Here is a 27,743-nt window from a genome sequence, read left to right on the forward strand (position 1 = left end):
CTTCATCAGGGAAATGCAAATCAAAATCATAATGAGATACCACTTCACACTCTCTAGGATGTCTACAATCAAAAAACGGAAAATAAGTGTTGGTGAGTATGTAAGATACTGGAACACTCATACATTCTGGGTGGGAGTGTAAAATGTGCAGGATCTGTGAAAAACAGTCTGGCCTTTCCTCAAAATGTTACACATATTTACATTGAGACTCATCAGTTCTATTCTCGGGCATCTCCCCAAAGAGAAATGAAAATATATGCTTACAGAAACACTTGAACAGGAAATTCATAACAGCACAATTTATGGTAGCCAAAAAGTAGAAAGGACCCAAATGTCTACCAGCAAATGAGTGGATAAACAAAATGTAGTATAGTCATACAATGGAATAGTTTTCAGCCATATTAAGGAATGAAGAATTGATTCACGCTACAACACGGATAAACCTTAAAAATATTATGCTAAATGAAAGAAGCCAGACACACGAGGACAAATATTGTATGATACCATTTTCCAGAGAGTCCAACATAGTCAAAATCTATAGACACAGAAAATAGGTAAGTAGTTGCTTAGAGCTGGGAGAGAGGAGGAGGACTGGGGGGAGGGGTGATTACTAAAGGGTACAGGGTTTCTTTTTTGACGTGATGAAAATGTGTTAAAATTGACTGTGGTAATGGTTGTACACCTGTGAGTATATTCGAAACCACTGAATTGTACACTTTAAGCAGGCGATTTGTATGGTATTGAAGTATATTTCAATAACGCTATTTAAAGATAAAGAGGAAATGAAAGATGAGGAAGGGAGACGTTAATTATATATATTTTTCTTGGTTTGGTGAGAGGGGAGGAGCAATAAAGAGTAAAGCTGGGTCAGTGAAAAAAAAGCTGGGATAAAAGCCAGCATAGTGTGTTGTGGGGTGGAGGGGTAGGGTCCGGAGGAGATACACGAGGGGCTTCTTGAGTGGTCTTGGTTTTGAATCTCTTGACCTGGGTGGCAGTAATGCAGGTGTTGCAATAGAATTGTTATACTCCAAAGTCTCATTTTCTGTGCTTTTTTGTATGTGTTACGTATCACAGCACAAAAATAACTCACCAGAGTCTTTCCATCTTAGTGAATGGTACCGACTTCCACCTGGTTGCTCACGTCAAACGTCTTTGTCGCCCTGACCCTTCATTTTCTCCTACACCCCACATCCACCCCATCAGTAAAAGCTTGTTGGTTTTACCTGCAGCATATATCCAGAATCTGACCACTTCTCACCAGCACCTGGTGTGAACCACTATCATCTCTCACCTGGATGATGGCAGTAGCCCCCTAACTGCCTCCCTTACTCTCCCTCCCCCAGTTGATTTCTTTTTTTAGGAGGTACTGGGGAATGAACCCAGGACATCTTATATGGGAAGCGGGTGCTTAACCACTTCAGCTACATCCATTCTCCAATGACAGTTGGTTTTTTCATTTGTTTGTTTTTGGGATACACCAGGGATTGAACCCAGTACCTAGTATATGGGAAGCGGATGCACAACCACTGAGCTACATCTGCACTTCTCCCAGTTGATTCCTTAGACAGCAAAGAGTTTCTCTTTCCTTTCTTTGACCTAAAGACATTTGTGCATGGAATGAGATGTAATCACAGAGAATCAAATGCACATATATTAAGTTCAGACAGCTGCAGACACCCATATAACAAATACCCCAACTAAGATATAAAATATTTTGCTTACCCCCCAAAGTTCCAGAAGGATCCTTTTAAGAGTGATGTCACATCACATCACACTTCTCTGCTTAGAACCTTCCAGTGGCTCTCTATCTCACTGCGAAAAGTCTAAGTCCCTGCAATAGGTTATAAGGCTTCCACAGTCTATGCCCTCCCTCCATCACTTACCTCTCTTACCTATCTGATAGTTCTTTCCTCTTCCTTCAGTCTATTGCCTTGGACACGGCTAGTCACTCTCCTGCCTCGGGGCCTTTGCACGTGCTGTTCTCTGTCTGGAGGAGCCTTTCTCCCAGTCTTCACTGATGTCTCTGCTGAAATGTTACCTTATCAGAGAGGCCCTCCCAGATCATGCTCAACATCACGGCACTCTTATCCCCTTAGCTTTCTATATTATTCTTCATGGCATTTATCACAACCTGAGATTCTATCTATGATTGGCTCATGTAAGTCCCATGGAAGTAGGGACTTCTGTTTTGTCATGACTGTAATTCCAGCGCTTAGAGCAACACCTGGCATATAGCGGGTACTCAAAAAATTATTAAGAGAACGAATTTCCGGTCACCAGTCTAGTCCATCTGATCATCTCTCGCCTGGAAATGTACAACAGCCTTCTAACTCCTGTTCCTGCCTCAAGTCTGATTCCCCTTTGATCCACTTGCCACACTGCAGAATTATCTTTTTAAAATTGAAACCTGATCCTCTCGCTTCCCTACTTAAAACTCCTTTCATGGTGTCCCTTTGTCCTTTGGAAAAAGCCCAAAGTAGCTAATGAGGCTAGCAAGGCTTCTGGTCTCTGGCCCTGTCCACCAGGTCCCTTTGTCTCTTTCTGCCTGCCACCCGGGGCAGCTTTTGAGTTCTTAGCCAAAGCCAGTCTCTTCTATGAGGTCCTTAGTATATGCTCGTCCCTGAGCCTGGGATGCTTTCTCCTACTCACCTGCCATGTCTCAGTTTGAGGGTCATTTCCTGGGGAAGGCTCCTGTGAACCCCAGACTAGGTTAGCTCCTTCAGAGTCCAATCTCGTCTCTCCTGTGATGCCTTTTTTTAGCCCTTTTCCCAGTAGGCAGTTGCTCACTGTCCCATCTTGCTTTATGTATACTTCGGTATAGAATGTATCACATTGCGTGGAGTGAGTTTATGTCTCTGAACCTCTTCAGAGGCTGCGATTGGGTTAATCCTGGGAGATCAGCCCACTGCACTCTTTTGTTGTACTAATCACACCTGTCATTGTTTGTTGACTGTCCAGCTCCCTGAGGACAGAGGCTGTCCTAATATCCCGTCGGCCGAGTATAGTGCCTGGCACACAGAGTAGCTGCTCAGAGAATATCTTTAAATGGATTAGGGCATGTGGATAAAAGACACACAGACCCAGGATTTATTCCTGGCATGTGTTTCCTGGGATCAGCCCAACTTCTAGTCAGACCAAAGCCTCCCCGGGCTTGCTTATTTATTACGTGCTTATTACACACCAAGCACTGGGCTAGTCACTGAAGGAGTTGACAGACTAGCTGAGAAGACAGGTACACAGACAGACTTGATCAGCTCCTTAGTCTGTGAGGACACAGATCATTTCCGACTATAAAACACTAGGTTTTTGCCCTCTGCAGGTTCATGAGTTCACAGGTGGCTATCGCATGCGACAGCACAGTGTAGACCACTTCCATCATCTATGGAAGGCGGGCGGGTACCCATAGGGGTTTCAAAGCACCCAGGGACCACTTCCCACGGGGGTTTCAAAGCACGCAAGGTCCATTTCCCATGCACAATACCAGCCCCCTGACCCAGTTCTCACCTCCCCCCAGTCACACACCTTGCTTGTGTGTATTCTGGAGGAAGGACAGGAGCCCAGTGCTCACAGAGGAAATACCGTGTGCAAGTACTTTGTAACCTCCAAGTGACACAGTAAGTAGGTTCAGTTCTTGTTTCCACTACAGCTTTGGTTACTGCAAGCAAATTCTAGCTCTTTCCTCAAACTTCAAAACCCCACCTCTGTAATTTATGTCCAAGGGTTCTGAGAGGCACAGTTACCCACGGGTCAAGCGCTCATCCCAGGGCTACAAATCCAGATCACACCTACCTCCGTGCTTTTCCAACAAGCCTTCCAGGACCCTAATGCACCACCTGCCTCCTCTTAGCCACCTTCTCTGGAAAGGAAGGACACGAATTCAGAGAGCCCAAACCACCGCCAAGCATTTATTTAGAGATCTGAGAATTTTGCGAAACCTAGGTGATGGGAATTGGGTCCTCACAGGGGTCTTCTGGGAACTCGGAAGCACCACCGTCTCCCGCAGCTCGATGCTTCTCCAGTTTGGCAATCAGTTCTTTCGCGGGATTGAAGACGCCATTGGTCTGCTGGTCACAGACATAGCACCGCGGGGTGGTGCGGAAATGCTGCAGTGCACAGCTCTCGCAGAAATAATGTCTGCACTTGGTGACGACTGGGTTTCGGAAGGTCTGGCGACAGATGAAACACTTGAATGGTATCTCCTCATCGTCGCTTCCCACTTCATAGTTCTCGTCCTCATAGATGCCATAGCGACCCTCATCAAGCTCACGTTCGATCTGCCACCCATGCTTGTAATCTGAGCGATCGTGGAGGAACTTGCAGCTGTCTCCGAAGCCGCAGAAGCCGGTCTCCTTGTAGTCCTTGCAGATGTCGGGCTGGTAATCCCAGCGCACGGTGGCACGCAGGTGCTCGGGCGCTCGGATGGGGCCCTTCCTCACCATGCCGGAAGAGGCATTGCCCATAGACGTGTCTTTGGGCTTCATGTATTTCTGATAGTTATTGATTCCCCGGTAGATTTTGTCATCCTCCTTGCCCCTCCGCTCCTCCTGGATCTTCTGGCTACGCTCAAAGATGGCCTGCGCGTCACGCTCCTTCTCAGTGTCCAGCTCGTACACAGCGGTCGCGCCCATATCCTCTGGCCCTACGGGCTTCGCCGAGCGGGTGGACTTGTAGACTACGCCGAGACTCTCGGGCTCATTCTCCTCCTCGCTACTCAAAACGTCGTAAGCCTCCTTCTGTTTCCCGCTGCCACGCGTCTTCTGGATCATCGGATTGTGGACCGTCCGCTTCTTTTCCGGGCGAACCACGGTGCTGCCTTCCTCGCTGCTGCTGCTGCTTTCTCCCGGCTCCGGGTCGCAGATCCGGCGCTTTCTGCGGCCTGCAGCCCCTTTACGTCCAGGTTTCTTGAAGAGGAAGGTGCACACCTGGTCCGGGGTCTTTCCTGCAGAGGCCTGCTCTGCCATTTTGGAGTCCCAAGCTCCGAAACGGCTGTGCGGCGCCGGGTCGCGCGGGGCCCCTTACTTACTGCACGTCGTGCGCTCGGCGGCGAGGAACCGCCCCGGAACCTGGTGCTGGAGGACTGCGGGAGCCCGGAGCGCGGGCGTGTTATGGCGCGGGCGCGTCACACTTGAGCCTTCCCGGGCTCCGTCGCTTCCTCCGAGACGTACGGGACGCAGCCTCGCTGGCGGACGGCGGCGGAGCTGAGCGGGAGGGGACCCCGAGCCGGGTCACCTTTAAGCGGGTCGGAAGGAGGTTTTTGGCTTCGGTAACCTTGCCGCGATGTGGTTCGAGATTCTGCCTGGACTCGCCGTCATGTGGGTGTGTTTGCTGATTCCTGGAGTGGCCACGGCGCACATCCATAAGTTCAGTAACAGGGGCAAGGTAAGGCGGCTGCCCCGGCCCCACGTACTGGCATTTTACAGGGACAGCGGGGTAGGAAGGCCGTTAGGATGCGGAGCCCGTCTGCGAGGTGGGGAGTTCCGAGGGTGGCCCTCCCCCTTTGCAGTGCTGCCTAAAAGCCGAGGCCAAACAAACAAAAGCCGAGGCGTGCGGAAGAAGCCCGACAGAAACCACATCCTACTCAAGCAAGAAGGAGCTAGTTACTGTGTGGAGAAGAGTGGGCAAAAGGGCAGAGCAGAGATATGGGCGCTGGAAGGGGAGAGGATCAGAAGAGGGAGGACCGACCTCCTAGGCGTCAGTTAGTGTTGCCGCCGCTCCCTCCGACTTCAAACCTCTGTTCTCACCTGCTCGATTTCGATTTAATTTCGCGCCCGGGTCTCCGTAGCTTCTTCTTTCCCACCCTTAGGTTGTTCCCTTGGCGTTCTTTCTTGGCTGCAGGCTCTTGCAGGCCTATAGGAATGTGCTCCCAAGGTCTCGCTTTTCGCCTCAGAGTCGTAATCTCCCTCCCTCTCTTCCCAGTTTGTCACATTTCTAGAGTACAGCCACGGTATGAAAGTATTCGCTTTCCGGTTCTGTGATTGCCCTTCACATGTGAACCACTGCTCCTTAGAGTCCCCAGAAGGCAACAAGTAAACATTGCTAACTAAAAGGAAAGAAAAGAAAGAAGAAAGAAAGAAAGAAAGAAACACTGATGCTGGTTAAAATGGAAAGGTTTAAGAAGGCATACTTACCATCTTAATTCTAACTTCTAGGGGCCTATTTCTGCTTGTGTGTTTTTAAATTTCAGTTGACGATCCAGGTTTTCTAGAATGCCACTCTTTAGTTGTAATATTCATCGGTTGGATCACTCATCTCATCGATTGCAACAATAATTGCCTTTTATTTGTAGGAAAAAAGGATTGCCCATTATGCTTATCAGTGGAGTTTGATGGAAAGAGATAGGCGGATCTCTGGGGTGAATCGGTACTATGTATCAAAGGTAAGATGACCCTGGTGCTGGCCACATGCAGGGTTGAGGCTGGTTCCTGTAAAGCCTTGCCCAGGGTCCATACAGCTGGTGAGGAAGTGCAGCTGAGATTTGGACCACAGCCCACGAGGCCCTTAGCCACTGTACTGCCTGCCCAGTGGGTGGTTACATTGTTTTGGTGTTTGTTTGTTTGTGTAGGCCAGTAGAAAGTATTTATTGGGAGATGGGCAGAGAACAGAGCTTGCCGAGAAATGAGAGAGGAAGATGGAAATACACACCAAGATGTAGTGTGGGCTCCTCTAGGCAGAGAGAGCCAAGGTTACATTGTTAATGACCTTCTTTGTTAAGTAAACCCTGGTAATTCTCTTGACAGTTTGCAAACTTTTTTCCCCTTTCATTTGATTTGATTTTTTAAAATAGATCACACAAAACGTTACATCAAAAAACAGAAGAGGTTCCCCTATACCCCACCCCCATCATTTTTTATTGTAATTTTTTGAAGATACATAGATCACAGAAAATGTTACATTAAAAACTGTAAGAGGTTCCCATATACCCGCCACCCCACTCCTCCAGATTCCTGGCCTCTGTAACCCAGGAGACTGGGAGCCATTGTTGTAGAGTGGTTTGCTGCTTCTTCAGCAGAAAGATATGCGGATGGGGTTTTTGACCACTGCTTAGGGTAATGGTAAATGTTTTTAAGCATTGTAAATCCCCTAAGTTCCAAAGTTTGCTTTTAAAAACAACCCAACTGGTCCCGTGGTTATTTTAGTTAAGGGTGCCAGAGAATCCATTCTAAGGACTCACCTGTGCACCCTGGTGGGAACTACACAAGCTTTGAAGATGGGACAGGCCTGGATTTGAATCTCTGCTCCACTTGGGACAGGTTGCTTGGTCTCTATCTCTCTGTTTCCTCATTTGTAAAACAAAACTTGTTAAAGACTCTGGTTGATAGGGTTTTTATGCTGGGAGGATGATATTTGATACCTGTGTGAGGAAAGTCAAATGTTTACTTCCCTTGTTAGTTTCAAGCATCAGATAATATGGGCTTGAAGTCAGTGGTAAGGTGATGTCGGTCTTAAAATCTGTAAATACTCTGAAATCCCTAGGACAGTACAGTTTACAGCTACCAGCTAACAGCGTTTTCTGCATTTGAGTAATTTATTGTAGACCAGGGGTTCTTAACAAACCACAATGTAAACCACTGTCCATGTGGTGCAGCAGTGCTCCAAGATGTATTCACCAAATGCAATGAATGTGCCATGATGATGAAAGAGGTTGTTGATGAGGGAGGAGTGGGGTGAGGGGGGGGTGGGGGCTATATGGGGACCTCTTATTTTTTGAATGTAACATTAAAAAAAATAAAGACAAAAATGAAAAAAAAGTGAATGTACCTTCTAAATTAGAGTGGAAGAATTATAATGTAACGTTATCTTAAATACAGATTATAGCTGATTAAAAGGAGAAATAGTAGTATCATTTTGATCCCTAACAAGTTGTGCATAGGTACTTGTTTGAGGATTGAATCACAAGCTGAGTACAATCAAGCACCTGTGCAACTCTCTTTTGGCAACTGATAGAATGAGAATGTAGATCCGTTTAGTGCCCTGTCGGTATAATAAGGTGCTTTCCACTGGTTCACTTACACTTCTTAATGTTACATGAGTCATTTATGAGTGCATCTTATAAAAAGTTTGAGAATGCAAACAGTAAAAAGCAGAGGCCCGTTTTCTCTTGCACAGCCCCCCACCCCCACCGTGCCTAGAAATGCACGCAATCCTATTCCTCTCGCTGGAGGAAACCATTGTTCCCAACTTGGTACATATCGTTCTGGAATTTTTTTCCTGTGCATTCCCACGCATATGCATGTTACATATACATACCGATTTTACAAAACGTAAATTGAATCATCCTATACATATTATACTCTAATCATTTTCTGTTATTTAATACATAAAGGTAGGCGTCTAGCTCAGCGGTTCTCATCCGGGTGATTTTGCCCTCCAGGTGACATTTTGCAGTGGTTGAAGACATTTTCGATTGACAGTGTGTGTGGGGATGCTACTTTGCATTTAGTGAGGAGAAGCCAGGGATGCTGTGAAACATCCCCACAGTTCATAGGACAGGCCCAGACAATGAAGAATCATCGGCCTAAAATGTCAATATTGGCATTGTTGAAAAACCCTGGTCTCCATTCTTTTTTTTTTCACAGCAATACAGTATTCCAGCATTGTCTCATAGATGTTCATAGTTTATTCTCTTCTGCATGACACTTGGCGTGTTTCCTTTAAAAAATGCTGCAGAATTAATTTTGTAGAATTAATTCGGGTGAGTGGAATGTTGGGACAAAGGCAAAGTGCCTTTTAAATGTTGATGAATACTGGCAGATTGCCCCTCAGAAGGATTGTATCAGATTACACTCCCAAGGGACATATGTAGCTCAAGTGGTTGAGCGCCTTCTTCCCACGTACAAGGTCCCAGGTTCGATCCCTGGTATCCCCTAAAAACAAAACTAACAAAATGAAATAACCAACTCATTGTGGAGGGGATATAGCTCTGGTTGAGCACCTGCTTCCCATGCACGAGGTCCTTCGTTCATTCCACAGTACCTCCTTAAAAAAAATGAAATAAAGTTACACTCCCTAAAGAATCAGGATTTCTAAGGGAAAGGTTCTAGCTGTATAAAGCATTAACTTCTCTCTAGGTGCTTCTGTCTGTTATAATGGTACACAGGTCATCTGGTCTGTGTTATTTTAGCACTTGGGAGAAATGTAAGTGATTCATCTTTTAAGATAAAGCTGCTTGCCCAAAGATGTACTTACCAAATGCAATGGATGTGTCATGATGATGGGAACGAGTGTTGCTGGGGGAGGGAGAGGTGGGGTGGGGGGGTGGGGTTGAATGGGACCTCATATATATATTTTTAATGTAATATTATTACAAAGTCAATAAAAAAAAAAGATAAAGCTGCTGACATATTAGACTGTGAACTGAGTAGGATGCAATGGAATATTTGGTCCTGGGTCTTTTGATTACATAGTATAGTGGTTATGAGCCAAGCGTTCTGCAGTTGGTGTGCCTGGGCTTGAATTCTGACTCTGATGCTACTTTCCTGATTTCAGACTTCTAAAAACCTCTCTAAGCCTTCATTTCCTCATCTGTTCAAAAAAACATAAAAGTGCACTGACAATTATAATGTATCTACTTCATATTGGCTGTTCCTTTATAAAGTGGATTTTACCTTATTTTTCTCTGACTCACTAAAGGTGTTTTAAATAAGGGTCCATATGGTAAATTGTTGTTTGACTTCAGTTCTGATGGGGTGGGGGTGGGGTGTTGCTTTTCATATGAAGTGATATATTTGCTCCTGAAAGAAAAAGAAAACTGGAAATCATCTTTTTACTTCAATGATTGTGCACTTGAGTCCCATTGTTCAGGTCAGAGAAATGTGTGATGTGAAAGGACGTCTCTTGCTTTTAGATTGATTTGGTTTTATTTACTGTATTTTTCATGTCTGTAAATTTGTAAATCCCCCAGGACCCCTTCAAGTTCTTTGGCATGTATAGTTCTTAACTAGAAAAACAGTGGGTGACGTGGGAAATAAGAGTACAAATACCTATTTGAAGGGAACAGAATTCTCACATTGTCCTTTTTAAACTGTTTTTCAGGGTTTGGAGAATATTGATTGACTGAAAGAAGCATTTTCCTGGTTGATGAAAAAAACTCAGTTGTGATCACCTACCCCTGCTGAAAGTTTATGCTGTGGTGTATTATGTAGCATGCAGGGCATTATATAGTGGTTAATAAAAAAAAGTGAAAGAGAAAAATGAACAGTTCTCTTGTTAAAATAGCCCTACACAAAATCAACATACCCAATGTAGCTTTATCACTTTAATTTATATGTTGACTTCTTTACATGTTTAAATAATACTTTTCTTTGAAGCTAATAGAATTTAGCATCCATGAGCTGTTCCTTTAATTGAAATGAAAACCTAAACTGCCACGGGGTTAAGATGATAGAGATGGTAGAAACATGGTGACTGGTTCTTTAACTGTTAACTAGAGAAAGCACCCTATGTAGATTTGTAAACGCAGCTGAGGGGAGCAGATGTGGCTTAAGTGGATGAGAGCATGTTTCCCACAAGGGAGGTTCCGGGTTTGAATCCCGGTGCCTCCTAGTAAACAAAACAAAACAAAACAAACAAGCAAAACAACCAGAAAACCAGCTCAGGGGAGCCGATGTGGCTCAGTGGTTGAGCCCCAGCTTTCCGTATTCAGGGTTCAATTCCCAGCCCCCGGTACCTCAAAAAAAAAAAAAAAAGAAAGAAAGAAAGAAAGAAAGAAAAGACCACTGAGGCTTATAAAAGTATAGACATAATATACACCAAGCACCTAATACCTAATACTTCATAATTGCTTCTATCGTTACAGATATTAATATATTTAAAAGTATTGCATCTTTGGAGATTGCTAGGAGAATACAGGAAAGTAATTTTTTTTTCTTGGGTACTTTTCTGAGAAAATCCCACAGTGTTAGAATTCCCCTTAGGACACTTTTAAAACAGATTGTGCCTTCTCCTTTCATGCGTTATGTGCAGTATCTAACATAGTACGTGCTTAAATACTGTTTTTTGTTTCAGTATATGGTAGCAAGTGCAACCATTCAGGTTATTACAATGAGCGTATACGGGCTTCTTGATATAAAATGTTCCATGTTCAGTTAAAGGAAGCTAAATATAGGGACATCTGGAAAGGTATAACGCAGTGAAGAGGGTGATACTCTGTATGTATCCATCAGTACCCCAGCTGACCTCAGGTCTTGTGAGAATACAAAATTGTTTTTATTCTGTTCTTTCATCCAGTTTAAAATTTGATCTGGTGATGGCCTTAAACACAACTGCCCTGTGTGATTTATGTTGACCTCATCACAGAAGGCACCTTTCCAGAAGGAAGGATGTGGCATTGACTCTTGGAGAAGTACTCTCTGTTGTGCCTCCTCTAATAATGAGGTGGTGACCTTGTACTGTGCCAGGAAAGCCCTGGTGCAGTTACAAACTTATGTAACACAACCATCTAGTCTTTAAGTGCTTCAAAGACCTGATTTAGTTGGTTGTTATGAGAACTGTCTCTGCAAAGGAAGAAAGGATAGCTAGTTGTATTTACATTACAGATAGGGTGACAGGGATCTAGAAGTCCTATTGACAACACCTTTAAGTCTATTACTAACTGATATTTAGGTCTCATCTCCATTCTGCCTGGGGACAGTGGGGTCAGCCACTAAGCTTATGTCCTTAGATGGATTGCAGGGCTGTATGGTGAAGGGCTACAAAATGACAGGTGAGAATGAGTTGGTCAGGTTCAGTGTCGGTGCCAGTGCAGCTCTTCACCTCCCTTCTTTGGCATCTGCTCAGGAAAACAGGTCACTTGTAAATTGAGCCTTATGTTTTACTCAAGTACCTGGGAGTGAACCAGATGAGAACAGTTAGAGGCTAGAAGATGATAGTGTTGCTGTGTAGCCTAGCTCTCTTGACTTTTGGCAAGTGCAGGTAGCAGAAGGATTTTGTTGGAGCTGCGCTGACTGATGTGGTCTGACCAACGTTAGGGCCAGTCCCCTCGCAGCCATATATCACCTACCCTGAAAGCCTGTTGAAATGCTGCTTGGGACACTGTGCCACTCATTTGGTTTACTCAGTATCCTAATTCTTAAAAATAGATACCATGTTCACATAATTCAAAAGTCCAGCTATACAGGGTATTCCATGAAAAGAGTTGCTCCAGTCTCCTGCCCCACAGAAGCCCAAGTGTCACATCACCCCAAAGTGTTTCTTTGCACACCTACTAATACAAACACATGTCCTTGTGTCCTTGTTACACAAAGGTAACAGAAGATGTGGATCTTCATACCACTTGTTTGGAAGAATGGTTACTGTTTGAGATTACATCTACCAGGCTGCTGCTGCTATTTCTAAGGCTAAACAAAACAGTCAATAGCAAAAACCTTTGAAGGAGGATAAAAGAAGCCATAGGCATTCAGGCGGTGAGGAAGAGATGGCCCTACCCTTTGAGCAACATTTTTAGAGGAATATTTATTTCCAGAAAAAAAGGGAAACTCAAGAATCATAGCCACTCAAATTTAGAAGAACCCTTAGACATTTAGTCCAGTCTCTTAATTCCTCAGATGAGGAAACGGCTTCAGAAATAGGAAGTGGTCACTTAGCTAGTAAGTGGCAGAAGGGACTAGAATCCAGGTGTTTGGACTCCCAACCTAGTGACCCAGCCTTGAGGGTAGAGGGAAAGGGAAAGGTTCAGTGTTCAGTTTTCAGCCAATGCATAACCCAAATCGTGAAGGTTGGGAAGGATTTCAAAGACAAGTGGGGGAGGACAGTCCAAGCCAAGGAAAGAGCAGGAGGGTGGAGGATGAAATAGTGTGGCTGTGTGGGCGAGATGTGCAAGCAGTTCTGCAAGAGGAGAGCAGAGAGCACGATGCAGGAAGTAGAGGGCGAAGGGGCTGGAGAGGTTGGCATGGCCCAGAATATAAAGGGTCTTGTAGGTCTCCAGGAGGAGCTTGGCATTTCTTCTGAGGGCCTTCAGGATCCAATGTGGTTTGGAAGCAGGAGAGTGACATGGTGGTTTGCATAAACGGCTGGCTGCTCTGCATAGGATCGATTTAGAGGAGAGGTGGTCTCCCTGAAGGAGTTTGCCCCCCAGGGTACACTGGGACTAACTGGAGAGAGACTTCTTTTTTTAAAAAAAAAAAATGTTTTCTTTTTTCACAACTCTGGGTTTTGGGGTCTGGGGTGCTACTGACCTCTAGTGGGCAGAGGTCAGCAATGCTTCTAAACATCCTACAATGTACTGGAGGGACCCCACAGGACAAAAGTTTTTTCCTAGCCCAAAATGTCCAAGTGCTGAGGTAGAGAAAGCCTTACTTAAAACGTATTGAGGTTTAGATCCCACATGACCGATGGATGGGATTCCCCTGCTTGCAGTTGTAGACTCTCTTGGTTCCCTGGTGTGGTCGCCCTGTTAGCCACCATAGACACATCCAACGAACCGGAGAGTAGGTGCTGCAACTTGCTGAGGCTCGAGGGAAGAAGAGCTGTGCTATGCGGGCCTTTTCAGGACTTGGAGTTGTCCTGAATGATATTGCAGGTTCAGATGCAGGGCATCCTATATCCTGCCATAACGCACTGAATCGACTGGGAGGCAGTGTAAACTACAACGTAAACTATAACCCATGCTGTGTAGCAGTGCTCCAAAATACATTCATCAAATGCAGTGAATGTGCCACACTGCTGAAAGAACTTGGTGATGTGGGAAGAGTGGGGATGGGGTGGGCAGTGGGGGTATATGGGATACTCATAATTTATATTTTTTAAGGTAACATTTTGTATGACCTATGTATCTTTAAAAATATAGTAAAAAAATCTATTAAAAATGTATTAGGAGAGGGTGCTGGAATGAGGACTTTGGAAATAGGCAGACCAGTCAGGAGGCCACTGCAGCTGCCTGGGCTCAAGGTGATAATGGCTCAAATGAGGGCGGTAGGGAGGTAAAATCAGCAGGTGTCGTCGTATTTAGTTGGTAGGAAGGGAGAGGAAAAAAAGTCTTTGATGACCACCAGTTTTCTGCTTAGGGTTGCAGTGAACACACTGGTAACCTTAGCCTGAGAATCTCAGTGGGGAAGTGAGGGCAGATGCTCCACTGCAGTGGGTTGAAAGATGTATGGGAGGAAGGGAAGTGAGGGTTGCAAATGTAAAATAAAAAATTATGACTTGTTGCAGTACAAATACAGAACAATGTCCAAGAGATATTGTTAAATTAAAGAAAGCAAGACAATGGTTTGTATGTGTGCTACCACTTATATAATGAAAGAGAAAAGACTATACATACACACATATATACACACGTGCTTGTTTAGTTCTAGAGTTTGGAAGAATATAGGAGGAACTGTTGACAATGATTGGCTCTGGGCAGGGGAAACTGGGTGGCTGGGAGGCAGGCACGGGAGACTTTTATTAACATATTTGAGGTCTAATTTACAAGACAGCACTATGTATTCTTTCATACTCTTGAAGTGAGCCCTGTGATTGGATGACTTATTTAACGAAAGAAAAACAAAATGCATTTATGGCCAGAGGGGAAGCAACTCCTGTAAAAAAGTTTTCTGGGATGGGGAATAGGTGCAAGTCAGATGCAGGGTCAAGATGGATTTTTATTTTAATATGGAAATGTTTCTCTATTCCTATGCTGACAGGAATGAAGCAGTGAGGAGAGGCTGGGTATCAGGGAAAGGTAATAGGTGTGGAAGGAAGCAGTGAAGATCAACGGTGGAATTAAGAAATGGGAAATGTATCCTCTGAGAATAAAGGACGACAGTCAAGATTGGCTATGATGCGCATAAATGTGCAGGTGGGGAGATGGGACTTGGAGGTCATCCAGAATTGATGGCCTTACTTTTCTCAGTTAACCAGGAGTCAAGGCGCACCTCTGAGAGTGAGGAGGTGGGATTGGGCAGGGGCCTGAGCAGGGGTGAAAGCCTGATAGAATGGTGAGGGCAACAGGAGAGGACGGCTGACTGAAAGGTGAGGAAACAGATTATCTCAGAACTGGCCATATTGCTCTTTTCATCAAGTTGACAGCTTTTAGAACCAGTGCCTCAATTATTGATAATGAGAATGTACGGAACTTAAACCACTGGCGACTAAGCGAGCCTGTCTTCATGCCAAAGTGGCACTTTCTTCTTCCGCCTTAGGCACCCAGGGCCCACCTGAGCCACCCGCAGCCTGCCTGCCGTGCACTGACCCGCACTGCCATGCCTCGACCATCTATGAAGGCTTCCCAGGCTCTTCCCTCAGCGGGAACCAGCCTGCCACAGCCTTGGAAATTTTTAATGGATCAACATGTAGAAGGCTTTACTATAACTCATCTTCCTTCAGTGCTGTGCTTTATCTACCTACATATGTTCCATTCAGAAAAGGGACAGATTTGACTCCCACCCAGTAGCTGGAGTGTTTCTCGGCTATGCCTGCCCTGTCCAGCTGAAAGGTCCTGTCCTGTGTGAATTAGTACTTACCTACATTTGACCTGGGCAGTAGAGTTCACATCCTGCCATCCCTCACCCCACCCAGACAACTGAACTTCTCTCAGGAGACTTACAAGCCATTTTTCACCTGTAGTGTCTGAAATTACTAACAATTACAGAAGAAAACAGTAGCAGCAGGGTCTGCTCTCAAGGAGTATACCAGAAAGCGTGTTTGTTTCTGTTTTAAAATTCCTACTTACTCAGGAATCTCAGGGAACAATTCTTCCTTAGAAAGCTCTGGTTATTTTCTCATTCCAGTTCAGGTCTCTGATTCTCTCTTTTTCCCCCTGGCTCATCTGTAAACATGAACGTTACCCTTTACCTGGAGGCATTTATTTCCCCAAAAATGTACCGTATCTTACGTGTGTGTGACGCACCTCACGTACAAAAAGCAAATAGTAAAACGTCTTTTCCAGATGGTTGGTATGAGATATGGAGGCAAAATGTTGCAAGGACCTTTCCATCAGGGGGCTCCATCACCTGTGGGCTGTGTGGTCTTGGTGAGTCCCTTCACTGCTCTGAGCCTCAGTTCCTTCATGGGAAAATGAGGACTGTACGTGTTGGCATAAATATGTGGGTTTCTGACACCATCTCATGAAATCATGGAAGCGAAGCAGTTTGTAAATGCACAGCCCTGACTCCCCACCCCCTGATGCTCCAAAGGCACTTACCTGAAATACAATGTTGGGAGGACCGTCAGACCTAGTACCTAGCCAAGTGTAGGTGGTGGCAGCATTTTTGGGTCCCCTTTAGAATGAGTGACCACACCTCGGAGATTTCCATAGGCCAGGAAAAAAAGCCAAAAGACAGAAGTAATTTCAATGAGGGCACTAATTATTCTGAAAGTGTTTTCTGAAAGCAGAGAGAGAAATGCAGTTTCATTGGACTAAGAGAACCCAGTGTCTGGTTACCCCTTCCAGCTCTTTCTGCTTCCTTTGTTCTAAAGGGAGATGGCAAGTGCCTGGAGCTGAAGCTGGTCATTCTCCCCAAGAAGCTTCTGGAGGAGGATGGAGGGTAGGGAACCAGAGTAAAACAACCCTTGGTTTTTTTTTTTTTTTTAAAGATTTATTTATTTATTTAATTTCCCCCCCTCCCCTGGTTGTCTGTTCTTGGTGTCTATTTGCTGTGTCTTGTTTCTTTGTCCGCTTCTATTGTCGTCAGCGGCAGGGGAAGTGTGGGCGGCGCCATTCCTGGGCAGGCTGCACTTTCTTTTCACGCTGGGCGGCTTTCCTCAGGGGCGCACTCCTTGCGCGTGGGGCTCCCCAATGCGGGGGACACCCTTGCGTGGCAAGGCACTCCTTGCGCGCATCAGCACTGCGCATGGCCAGCTCCACACGGGTCAAGGCGGCCCGGGGTTTGAACCGCGGACCTCCCATATGGTAGACGGACGCCCTAACCACTGGGCCAAAGTCCATTTCCCCAACCCTTGGTTTTTGAGATTTACTCTCACCATGATAATTCTGTGACCAGACACCTAAAGCGCTTTTACTGTCCTTTTCTGAGAAAACAGATGCACGAAACAAATACGCGGTTTTGTTTTCACAAAGAATGTAGATGTGGATTCAGGTAGTGACAGAGACTGACGGTCATATTATTGGTTTGGGTCTGGGTATGCTTAGGCCACTACCACTCCCCGGCCCCTGACCACACATACGTGCCCTTCACCCCCACTCCTCTATCCAAATAGTTCATTCGCCTTTGAGGTGAGCATACACTGGCATATTCTTTTGAGATGTACTCTTTTTTTTTTTTTTTGCTTGGCAGAGAAAAGAGGAGCAGACCTTTGTGTCCTTACTGCATACGAGCTGGGGGGTTGAGAGTTTTTACAGCCTTCACATTCTGATGCATTTGTGGTAAAAGACAAAGAAAAGAATAATTCTGTATAGACTAAATCCAGGGCTATGCCTGCATAATCTTGAACTGTTAAGGCATATCTTTTGTACCCTCTGTGTCTACTGTTGTCTCTTAACATGCTCTTTCCTCCATCCCTCAAAGTTTCTTCTGCAGTGAAGATTCAAATAACTGTTTTGGGGGATTTCCCCAAATCTTGATTGAGGATTAGGGACCGAATTGTTCTTTTTTAGGGCTCCCCCAAGAAAGTGGCCCAGGAGATCTTACTTGTGCATTCAGCTGTAGGAACCCATGTATTTGTTGCCTCATTAGTTGGAAAGCATTGTGTATCGGCCATCATTTTGTTTGCTGGCAGGTACGTTCCTCATTTCCAGAACACACAGAGAGAACCCATATTATATTTGGGCTAGAAAGTGCTCAGGTAATAAAATTTCAAAACAAGTATGCGATTTGGATTATGGCCCCCAAAGTACTGCAATCCCAAAGGCAGTAAGAAGAAGGTAGGGAAACCAATGGGAACACTGAGCATGACTGTTTCAAAAAAACAAAATGATTTTCCCTGCGTTTAAGAGTATCTCTGGTATACTTACTTGGCAGGGGAGATACCATGATCACGAAGAGTATCTCTGGTATATTTTGTGCAGCATCCACCTGCCTGGCAGGGGAACGTCTCTTTTATCCAGAAGATAAGATTTTCCATCTAGGACTAATGCATTTTATTCCTAGAGGCCAGGAAAGAGGCTATCCCCAGAGCCCACTCTCCTCTCTTACCTTTACGAATGTGGTATTCAGGATGGGGCTCGCCAGGTCTCTAGGGTAACCGTAAAGTTTTCAGCCTGTGCCCACAAGGGCAGCCCCCTGGACTTAGACCGTGAATCTGACAGGAAGAAGAAAACACCAAAGCATCAGCGTCCAGAATTTGCCCACCTGGGGAAGAACTTAGGCACGGTATTTTTTTTTTAAATAATAGAAGTTGTAGGTTTACATAAAAGTCATGTAGACAGATAAAGTAGATACAGCCCCAGGTATTGGTTCTTCTGAGGGCTACAGAGACCCACAGGTTCTATGGTCATGGCAGATGGAGTTCAGTGCCATCTCAGTTGACCCTACTTTGGAATTTGTGTTTCTGTGTGATGAAGCTGGACTTAGATGTGATCTTTGTCCACAAGTCTCTCCTGTTACTTTTACTGGAACTGTAGTAGGTGCTGGGGTTTAATGTATACCCAGGGGACCTGAATCTCTGGACTGACCATATGATAGCCAGGCCCTGAGCCTCAACAGACTTGCAACTCCTACACTCTGGTTTATTGGACTTACCCCACTCAGCTAAGATGGAGATGAAGAAGGTCAACCACCACACCAGGGAGCCAAGAGCGCCTACAACTGAAAGCAGGAGAATTGCACCCAGCATCCATGTGGAATCTAAGCCCCCTCTTGATATAGATGTGGAGTAGACACAACCACTCCAAGGTCCACAGGATGGAGGAATAGAGTATGGATTAGAGTGGACTACTGTTATTCTATTCATGAACTACTGTGATAGTAATCGAAGAAAATGTGGCATTGGTGTGGAGAAAGTGGCCATGGTGGCTTCTGGGGGTAGGGAGTGGGAGGAAGAGATGAAATGTGGGGGCATTTTCAGGACTTGGAGTTGTCCTGGGTGGTGCTGCAGGGACAGTTACTGGACATTGTATGTCCTCCCATGGCCCACTGGGTGGACTGTGGGAGAGTGTGGGCTATGATGTGGACCATTGACCATGAGGTGCAGCGGTGCTCAGAGATGTATTTACCAAATGCAATGAATGTCTCATGATGATGGGGGGAGGTTGTTGTTATGGGGGGAGGAATGGGGTGAGAGGGGTGGGGGGTATATGGGGACCTCATATTTTTTGAATGTAACATTAAAAAAATAAAGACAAAAAAATAAAAAGTAAAATAAAAGTCATGTAAAAAAAAATACAACATTCCCATATAAACCTCCTACTGTTGACACTTGCATTAGTGTGGTGCCTTTGCCACACTTGATTAAAGATGATTAAAATAGTACTAATAACAATCTGGGTGAGAGTTCAAAAGGCTACTCAATCCTGAGAACCCCAGAGGCCAGAATTTGCCTGTTTGAAAGAAGGAGCCTTTCTAATCTGCTGGGAAATTTCTCCTGGCTTCCTCCTTGAAAGCATTTTGCCTGCAGGGAGTTTTTCACCACTGGCCTGCAAGTCTCTCTCCAGACATTGAAGAATCCCCAGTGAGGCACTTACCAGGTGCCTCTTTGCAGGGGCCCCAGAGCTTCCTAGGAGAGGACTTGCAGCTCTTGCCCTCAAAAGCTTGACACAGGAGTGACTCAACTCACCCTGCAGGAAGCCCGCAGTCTATGCCTAAGGATTGTGTACTTTTCTCATTTTTTTTTTCTTTATTAACTCTTTACTCCATTAAAAAAAAAAAGTTTGACACATAGGAAGTCAGAGCTCTGCCCCTTTGGAATGCAGCTACTGTGGGGCCTGGTATTTCTGGTTCCCATGCCAGGAGAAGCACAGCAACTCTACCCCCACCCCAACGCCACTCTCTCCCTGGAGTGCTGGCAGATTCTCCCAGCTTCAGGGCAGTGGCAAACTCTTTCTGATTGCTCTACTTTTTGGTTGTGGTCTGTTTCTCTGCTATCATCATTGTGGTAGCTAATGTTTATTGAGCACTGAAGCAGGCCAGGTATTATTTGGAGTATTCACCATTAATCACCTAATTTCCTCTTCTTATCACCCCTATTAAGATCTCCACCAACAAGATCTATTGCCTAAGCGTTACCTCATGAAAATCTCCTTGTTACTCAAATACGGCCTCTCTTTAAGCCAAACTCAGGAAATAAACGATCTCTCCCCACTCCCAGCGTGGGACATGACTCCTGGGGATGAGCCTCCCTGGCATTGAGGGATTGTTACCAAGCACCAAGCAGCAAAAGATTTAGGAAAAGAACTTGGCCCAGAGGGGGCAGGTTGGGAGGTCATTCCAGAGGTTAAGCTGAAAATGTCTCAGGAGGATCTCACTGGCTGCATTAGTAAACAATGCCTCAAACAGAGGTGCTCACAAGGGCTCTAGAGACATCTGGACATTAAAGGCAAGGTAAGGCACACAACCCCATGAAGTCACCCTGTCAGTGATTATATTTCCCCACTGTAACCAAGTTAGTCTCCTTTGTAATGTCCCTACACATGATTTTTCTACCCCTCTTATTTGAACCTATAATCAGCACTATACTCATTAAATATATGTCCCAGAGACTTAAATCTTCAGTCTGTTTATATGCTGGTTGAGTCCTGAATCTCAGCCGAGTTGCAGCCAACACCTACTCTCCAGTTCATCAGACTTGCCCAGGAAAACTAACAAAATAATGATGATGGACAACCCCCATCCCAAAAAGCAAAGAGCATCTACAACCAGAATCAAAATAGTTCCTTCCACCTGCTGCATAAGAACTAAGTCACCTCTCCATTTGAAGCAGAGTAGGCATCATCATCTCCAAGTCCTCAAGACTGAGGAATGAAGAAACATAAGGGGGGAATGCAACCACGGACCTAAGTAGACTTATTATTGTCGTAATGGAAGAACTTGTAACACTGATATACAGATAGTGGTTACCAGAGTTTCTGAGGGGAGGAGAGGGAAGAATATGTGGAACACAGGGCATTTTTAGGGCATTGGAATTGTTCTGCATGATATGGCAACAAAGGATATAGGCCATTATACATTCCGTCAAAACCTAGAAAACTGTGTGGGGTAAAGTTTAAATCATAATGTAAACTATAGACCTTGGCTAGTATCAGTGCTTCAATATGTGTTCATCAATTGTAACAAATGTACCACACTAATGTAAGAGGTTATTAATAGGGGGAAATGTGAGAGCAGGAAGGAGGTGTGGTATATGAGAACACTCTATATTTTCTTTCTTTCTTTTTGTTGTTGTTGAGGTGCCAGGGCTGGGGATTGAAACTGGGACCTTGTATGTGGGAAGCCAGCACTCAACCACTGAGCCACATCAGTTCCCCTGAGTTGGCTGTTCAGTTTGTTTGCTTGTGGTTTGCTTTTTTGTTTTCAGGAGGTACTGGGAAACGAACTGGGACCTTCCCTGTGGGAAGCAGGCACTCAGCTGCTTGAGCCACATCCGCTCCCATCCCCTACATTTTTTATATCATTTTATGTAATCTAAAACTTCTTTTAAAAAATAAAGTTAAAAAAGCAAAAATCACCAAACAAACAAAACAACTCCATTGTAGTTTTCCGTGTGGCAGGAGGCGGGGGTCAAGCCAAGGATCCCCGAGGATCCTCTGGCAGCCTCCAGCAGCCTCCAGCAGACTGCTACTAACCTTGGGAGGAAGTAAGCCTTGCAGCCTGCAAAACCAGGTGCCAGTGGAAGCAGGATGCCAAGAGGAGCCTTCAGCAGCCTGAGGAACTGATAGGTGGTCATGTGCACAGCTCACAACACTCTTGATATGGACGGGGCTCTCTACCCTCCTACTCCACTAGAGTTGGTCTTCCAGAGACTCCCTTGACTTTCACACAAGCAATCTGTTCAACAGACTGATTCTAGAAACCTAAACTCTTCAATATGAGGGATCATGAAACGCGGTTTGACGGTAAACTCTCTTGAGTTCGAGGGGGTTCCTACCCATCCTCTGATTACTGAATTGTGTTCAAACGTGCCCAGAGAAAAGAAAGAGGAGGCTGGTAACATCTGCCCCCAGAAAAGAGTAACTACAGAAGGAGAAAGCAAAGGGACTCCTTCAGTGTCCTGGGCCAAACTACCACACCAATAGCGACACCTATCCTCTCTTCCTTTCCTCCTATTACAATAAAGCAAGTATTTGTCCAGATTTCCTTCCCGCCCTTGTCTTCAGTAATTTTACCTAAGCTATTGTCCTGTAGTTCTCTTATATCTGGATCCATCCCATTAGCATTTAAAAATTCTCAAATTATTCCTTTCACCTTTCTACTTTCCTCTCTCAACTTTCCGCTCTTTCTAATCACTGCACTTCCCCCCCCCCCAACTTCCTCCTCGAGCCCCTCCAGTCTCCTTGCTTGATTGTCCCATCCCTTGCTAAGGTCAGCTATGCTATCAGTGTCTCTAATTCAATGAGTAATATTTCAGTTTTTATCTTTGCTGACCTTTCAGAAGCATTTGAGAGCATCGGCCACCCTTTCCTTCTGAAATCGCTATTTTCACTAGACTGCCATGACAATCCTCTTTTCATTTTACTCCAGCTGCTCTTGCTGTAATTTTTCAGTTCTTTTGCTACCTTATTTTCTTTACCCAGTCTTTAAATGGCAAAGCTGCTTAAATCTTAGATTAGCTACTGGGGGATTTCATGAAGTAATAAAAGTAAGCAAATAAATCCGGGTCATCCTTATATGGTATTGACAGCTTTTCATTTCATCAGCTAAGGCCATTTAAAAGAACACTGTTTCTAGTAACAAGAACAACAGCAGCAATAGGAATAGTAGCTAAACTTTATAGAGAAAATCTATGATGTACCAGGCACGATTCTTGGTCTTGCCAGGAAGTATGTGATTTCAGCCGTGTAAAAATGAGGCTATAGGCATTATTATTAGCCCCATTTTGTAGCCAAGGACACTGAAAAACAGAAATGTTAAGTAAACTGCTCCTGAGCCTCTGCTGACATCTCTGAAAACCATCAAGCGTACAAGGGAGGCTCTAAAACCTCTTCAAAGCTCAGCCAGTGAGGTAAGCTCTGGATTTGCGTAGGGCAAACAAACACTCCCTGGGCATCAGTTTGCTTAACTGTCATATAAAGGGCTAATCCCGCCCTTATAAGGCTAGGGGGAGCAGGAAATGACCTCACAAATACTGAGTGTGTGACACACTGGTGGCCACAACATGCCAGACTTTTAAGACTGTTCCCCCTGACACAGCCCTACAAGATCATCTGCTGCTGTGAACAAGCTGGGTGTGGATCCTCAAGGTTGGTGGTCCTCCAATTCAGGTCAGATAGCTTTTGTGACTGACTGTCCCCCACCTTCCCTCCTTCCCTTCCAGTTCTCCTCTCTGCCTGAAACAGGCAGAAATAGTTGGGCTGTGCTCACCATTGGTGGAAACTGTCGTTGCCCTGGTAGCACTCATAAACATTCCTTCAGGGAACCCTGCACAAAAGCTGCTGAGAGACTCTAAGGCTTCCCCAGCTGCTGCTGCTGCTCCTGCTCCACACAAGGATCTGGTCATGCAAGTAGCAGGGTTTATTAGGGATGGGGGAGTCCAGAGAAAGGATTTGTGGGGGTTTTCCCCACACATCACCCAGACTCCAAAACTGACCACACACCTGACGCTTCCCTCCCATTTGGCCCGTCTGGCCTATTACTAGGTAGGGAAAAAGAACTTGGGGAGGCCTAATAGAAGGGAGGCTCAAAGGTGCCCTGTGCCCAGGGATAGGTAAGGATCAAATTTCAGCCTCTTCCAGGGCCCTGTCTGCCTCCCCCTCCTGTCGGAGCACTGGGCTCCACAGGGGAAGATTTTAAGGGGATCCTTCTATGGATAAAGGCCCACCCCCCATTTGCCTGGCACTGAAGGTCACAGATTTGACTCCCAGTCAATTCATTAAGAGCCAATTTGCTGAAAGCCCAGTCACCGAATGAACAAGCAAGTCAACAATGGGGCCACTCGCGAAAGGAGCAAGTTGATGTATCGAATTCATCAAAGTCGACCAAATTTACTGATCGACCCAAAATTCTGTTGCTGTGGTCTTTAATGACACAGTTTACATCCATTCGTGTTGGCCAAACTGCCATGGCCTAATAGTGGTGGAGAATCCATTTCCTAGGTTTATGGGCCTTCGGATGGCCTGCCTGTGTCTCCCCGCTCGGAGATAGGCAGCCCAGGATGCCTCTGGTTTGCCCCAGGAGATGACCCTCTGCCTCCCCCCTCACCATTCCCCCCACCTCCCAGCTATAGGAACAGAAAACTGAGGCAGAGGCAAAACTGAGCTTAAAATGCTAATATGAAGACTCAAATGAACACTGGTCAACCTAATTCCAGGAATTTGTTCAAAGGCTGTTCAAACCATCTTGGAGTAATGGCCAGGGGAGCCAGATTGCCTTGGGCAGTAGCCACTACATCCCCCTTGGGACCAGCAATGATGTGGAGAAAGGGAACAAATCATTGCACTTCTTGAAAGAAGCCCAGAGAGACAGTGGGCCCGTTCTAGACTACAGATGGGAATGTGACCCCAGAGCCCTCCTGCCCTCCTGAATCTTGGAGGCTGTGAAGCCAGCCTCTCTGGGTGTGTGGTTCATTTTCCTCACTGCTACATGGTAATAAGAGCCCCTCTCTGTATCCTTCAGGGTCCTGGTTGTAGTCAGCAGACTAAAATTAGGATAGTCAGAGAAGGGTTAAATAAAGGAAATAGCTACCACAGCGAGGACAGAGTGTAGGGAAATAAGAGAAAGTGGAGCTCTCAGGGGCTAGTAAGTGGGGCATCTGAAGGGCTGAGAGGAGAGAATGGCTACCCTTACCAGACTCAGCGCTTGTGTTGAAAGACCTGTCCTGAGAGAAGCTGTCACCTTCTCCATGCAGCCAGCCAGAGGTGACACCGTAGGGAGAGAGCCATGGGGAGTGCATATATACTCTGACGTCACGCCTCCCTTCAGCCTGGTCTCCCCATTGTGTGGAACCTCCTAGAAGCCAGAGGGTCCTGAGGGAGCCCACAGATGTTGCTCATTCAGGCCAGCCTCCCAGGGCAGAGAGCAGAGTGAGATGGGTGGACAGTGAATCTGGGAGGGGCAAATGGAAGGTATCTAGCACACCATCTCATAGGGCTGGGTGACAATGCGATGTAATGAGGCACATAAATGCTCCCAAATTTGAGTGGTTATTTAGAGAAAAATAACTCCCTTTGGAGGGAGAGATCCACTTTCCTGGGGTCCCCCAACACAGGGACTGCCTGCAAAGAAGTTGGAACTGTGCTGGAAATAATTGATATCTCATACGTGAAGAGACTTAAGTCATAGGAGGGATAGGAAGATAGAAACCAAGCCTCAAGGGAAAATGTACAAAAGATTGAGAAGGTGCAGAGACTCCCAGCTCTGTGATAAGCCTTGTTCACAGGCCTGACAACCCCAATTTTCACAATCACAGAATTGGCTAGCATGTACGATGAAAACCTTACTAGAATAGGAGTAGAGGAACACTTTGTTTTTGAGGTATCGGGCCGGGGATTGAACCTAGGACCTCGCATGTGGGAAGCTGGTTTTCCACCACTGAGCCACATAGTCTCCCCCAAGTTGGGTTTTTCGTTTGTTTATTTTTTGTTTTCAGGAGGTACTGGGGATCAAACCCAGGATCTCCTGTGTGGGAAGCAGACGCTCAACTGCTTGAGCTACATCCTCTCCCCAATGAGTACTTTCTTGACGTGATGAATCTCAAACTATAATCCAACATCATACTTAATGGTGTAACACCAGTGGGGATTCCCACTGAAGTCAGACACAGAAGAAGGATGTTCATTGTCTCCATGACCATTCCTGAAAGTGTTAGCTAATGCTAATATTTAAAGAGATAGCTATTTCAGGAAGAGATGGTAAAAATGATAGTTTCTCAGTCCAGTAACTAGCTGCTTAGATTATGTTTCAAACAGTCGCAAGTGACTATTATACAGTGCATACCCAATACCTTTTAAAACTGTGGAAAAAAATGATAGGTTCTCGCAGATGATTGTATTGTATACCTAGACAGCCCAACAGAATACAGTGGAGAGTCAACCCCTCATATACTGCATTGCCTCCAATCATTTTAGTTCCTTTTATCTTTAAAGATCCATGTGCCCCCAGTCACCCAAAGGAGGGGTTGGGTTTCTATCAAAGGCTCCACTAGAAATCAGTTATTGCTAGAACTCCAAAGAGGTTCGGAACCATTCTACCACACCTTGACTTGTGCCTTCACGGTTTTGAGAATCAGAGCAGCCAAGCACCAGATGGTACACAGCGAACTCTCACTCCTACCCCTATCCACCATTCCCCTCCCTAGAGACAACCACTGTTTCCTGTCTCTTATGGTTCTTCAAGAGATAGTCTGTACTTATATGAGCTTCTATGTGTGCATGCACATACACATGTACACATATGAATACACAAAGAATAACTGTTTTACCTTTACAAAGAGTCACTTTTTGAATTTCTTTTTCCAGGCAAAAGAAAATGGATGAGACTAAAAACGGTGAAAGTCAGAAGAGAATGGACATGAGCACAAATCCTACAAAGCAGACAACAGTGGATCCGGAGAACAATAGCGAATTGGCTGAACTAGCTCTAACTATAGCTGAAAATGCCATCATTACTGCTGTTAAGACTGTGGAAGGTAGTGCTCCTGATTGGGCGCCTAAAGAATTGTCTCACGTAACTCCAACCTGCCAGCCAACTAACCAATTCGCACCTAGTTTGCAGAAACTGAAAACCCCATCAAAAACATCAGATGGATCACCCATGGTGAATTCACAGTGGAAAAAGGACGTAGGCAAATTGAGGAGTTCATCTCAGTAAGTCAGTTGAACTACTCCAGCTTGGTACACTAGGGCAAAGAACAACAAAATGGCTCGTTTGATCAAACCTTGGAAGTCCAGAAAACCTAGGAAGTGATATCAGAGGCGATGATTAAATATTGTCTCCACCTAGGTTCCAAAATCATGGTGTGAAATTCTTTGGAGGTGAAAAGCACAATCATATTCCCCTGTGTTTGTATCGTCATAACCGTACCTGACCCTAGGTAAATCTGTTATTTCCAGTTAATCAATTTGCCCATGCTGGTGCATTAAATGGGGGCCTAGTAGCCCAAGGAAGGAGATGCTTCTCCAAATAGGTGTTCTCTAACCACCAGCTTTAGAATGCTTATATTAACAGGGGATGCAGACAGGCCACAGTCATTTAGAGTTTGCTTTGGAATATATTCACTGCATAGTCAGATGCATGCGTTCATGAATTCCTTTTATTTTTCTTTCCCCTATGCCTGGATCTGACTCTTCCTAGGGGTTATTTTGGCAGTACTGGGGAAAGGCACTGGGGTCCTCTGCATAAGTAGCGGGATTCATATGGAATGGCTTGAAATCCCTTCCCACTCCTTCCACAGGAGGGACTAGGTGAAATTGGTGGAGGAAAGCTCCCTCACCTCTACGAGCAGTTTTGTGGCTGTCTCTGTTCCTCTGGCCAGCCCAGGAAAGCGTCTGCCCTCAGGGCAGCTTCAGAGGTCCTAGGAAGGACTGATCAGGTGAGAAAGAGGCGAGGCCAGGGTTTTCTGGCGCCACACCTTCCATCCAGGCTCCAGCAGGCACTTCTCACCCTTATCTTAAGGAGGGGTATCTAGAGCATAGCAAGGAGGGATGGTGCAAAGTATTAATTACTCTTGGACTTTCCTGCTCTGGAGCACATCTCCATCTGGGTTGGGGCTAAGGCCCC

The 27,743-nt window shown here is 45.4% G+C and overlaps 1 protein-coding gene and 2 long non-coding RNA genes across 3 annotated transcripts; 1 reads left to right on the forward strand and 2 right to left on the reverse strand.

Moving 5' to 3' along the window:
* Positions 1–3,876: 3,876 nt before the first annotated feature.
* Positions 3,877–6,162, reverse strand: RNF113A (ring finger protein 113A). The gene has a single exon (XM_058292076.2). It carries the CDS (start codon positions 4,959–4,961, stop codon positions 3,936–3,938), a length of 1,026 nt encoding a protein of 341 aa, XP_058148059.1. The 5' UTR covers positions 4,962–6,162; the 3' UTR covers positions 3,877–3,935.
* Positions 6,163–10,911: 4,749 nt separating this feature from the next.
* Positions 10,912–16,331, reverse strand: LOC131277280 (uncharacterized). The gene is made up of 3 exons (XR_009184457.2): positions 16,121–16,331; positions 15,650–15,745; positions 10,912–11,821 (listed from the first exon to the last, which is right to left on the reverse strand). It is a non-coding gene; the product is annotated as an uncharacterized lncRNA (long non-coding RNA).
* A 6,341-nt stretch (positions 16,332–22,672) lies between these two features.
* Positions 22,673–26,975, forward strand: LOC101417083 (uncharacterized). Its single transcript, XR_011647908.1, has 2 exons — positions 22,673–23,290; positions 26,483–26,975. It is a non-coding gene; the product is annotated as an uncharacterized lncRNA (long non-coding RNA).
* The last annotated feature ends 768 nt before the right edge of the window (positions 26,976–27,743 follow it).

Source organism: Dasypus novemcinctus, chromosome X (genome assembly GCF_030445035.2).
Source record: "Dasypus novemcinctus isolate mDasNov1 chromosome X, mDasNov1.1.hap2, whole genome shotgun sequence".
Classification (NCBI taxonomy): Eukaryota; Metazoa; Chordata; class Mammalia; order Cingulata; family Dasypodidae; genus Dasypus; species Dasypus novemcinctus.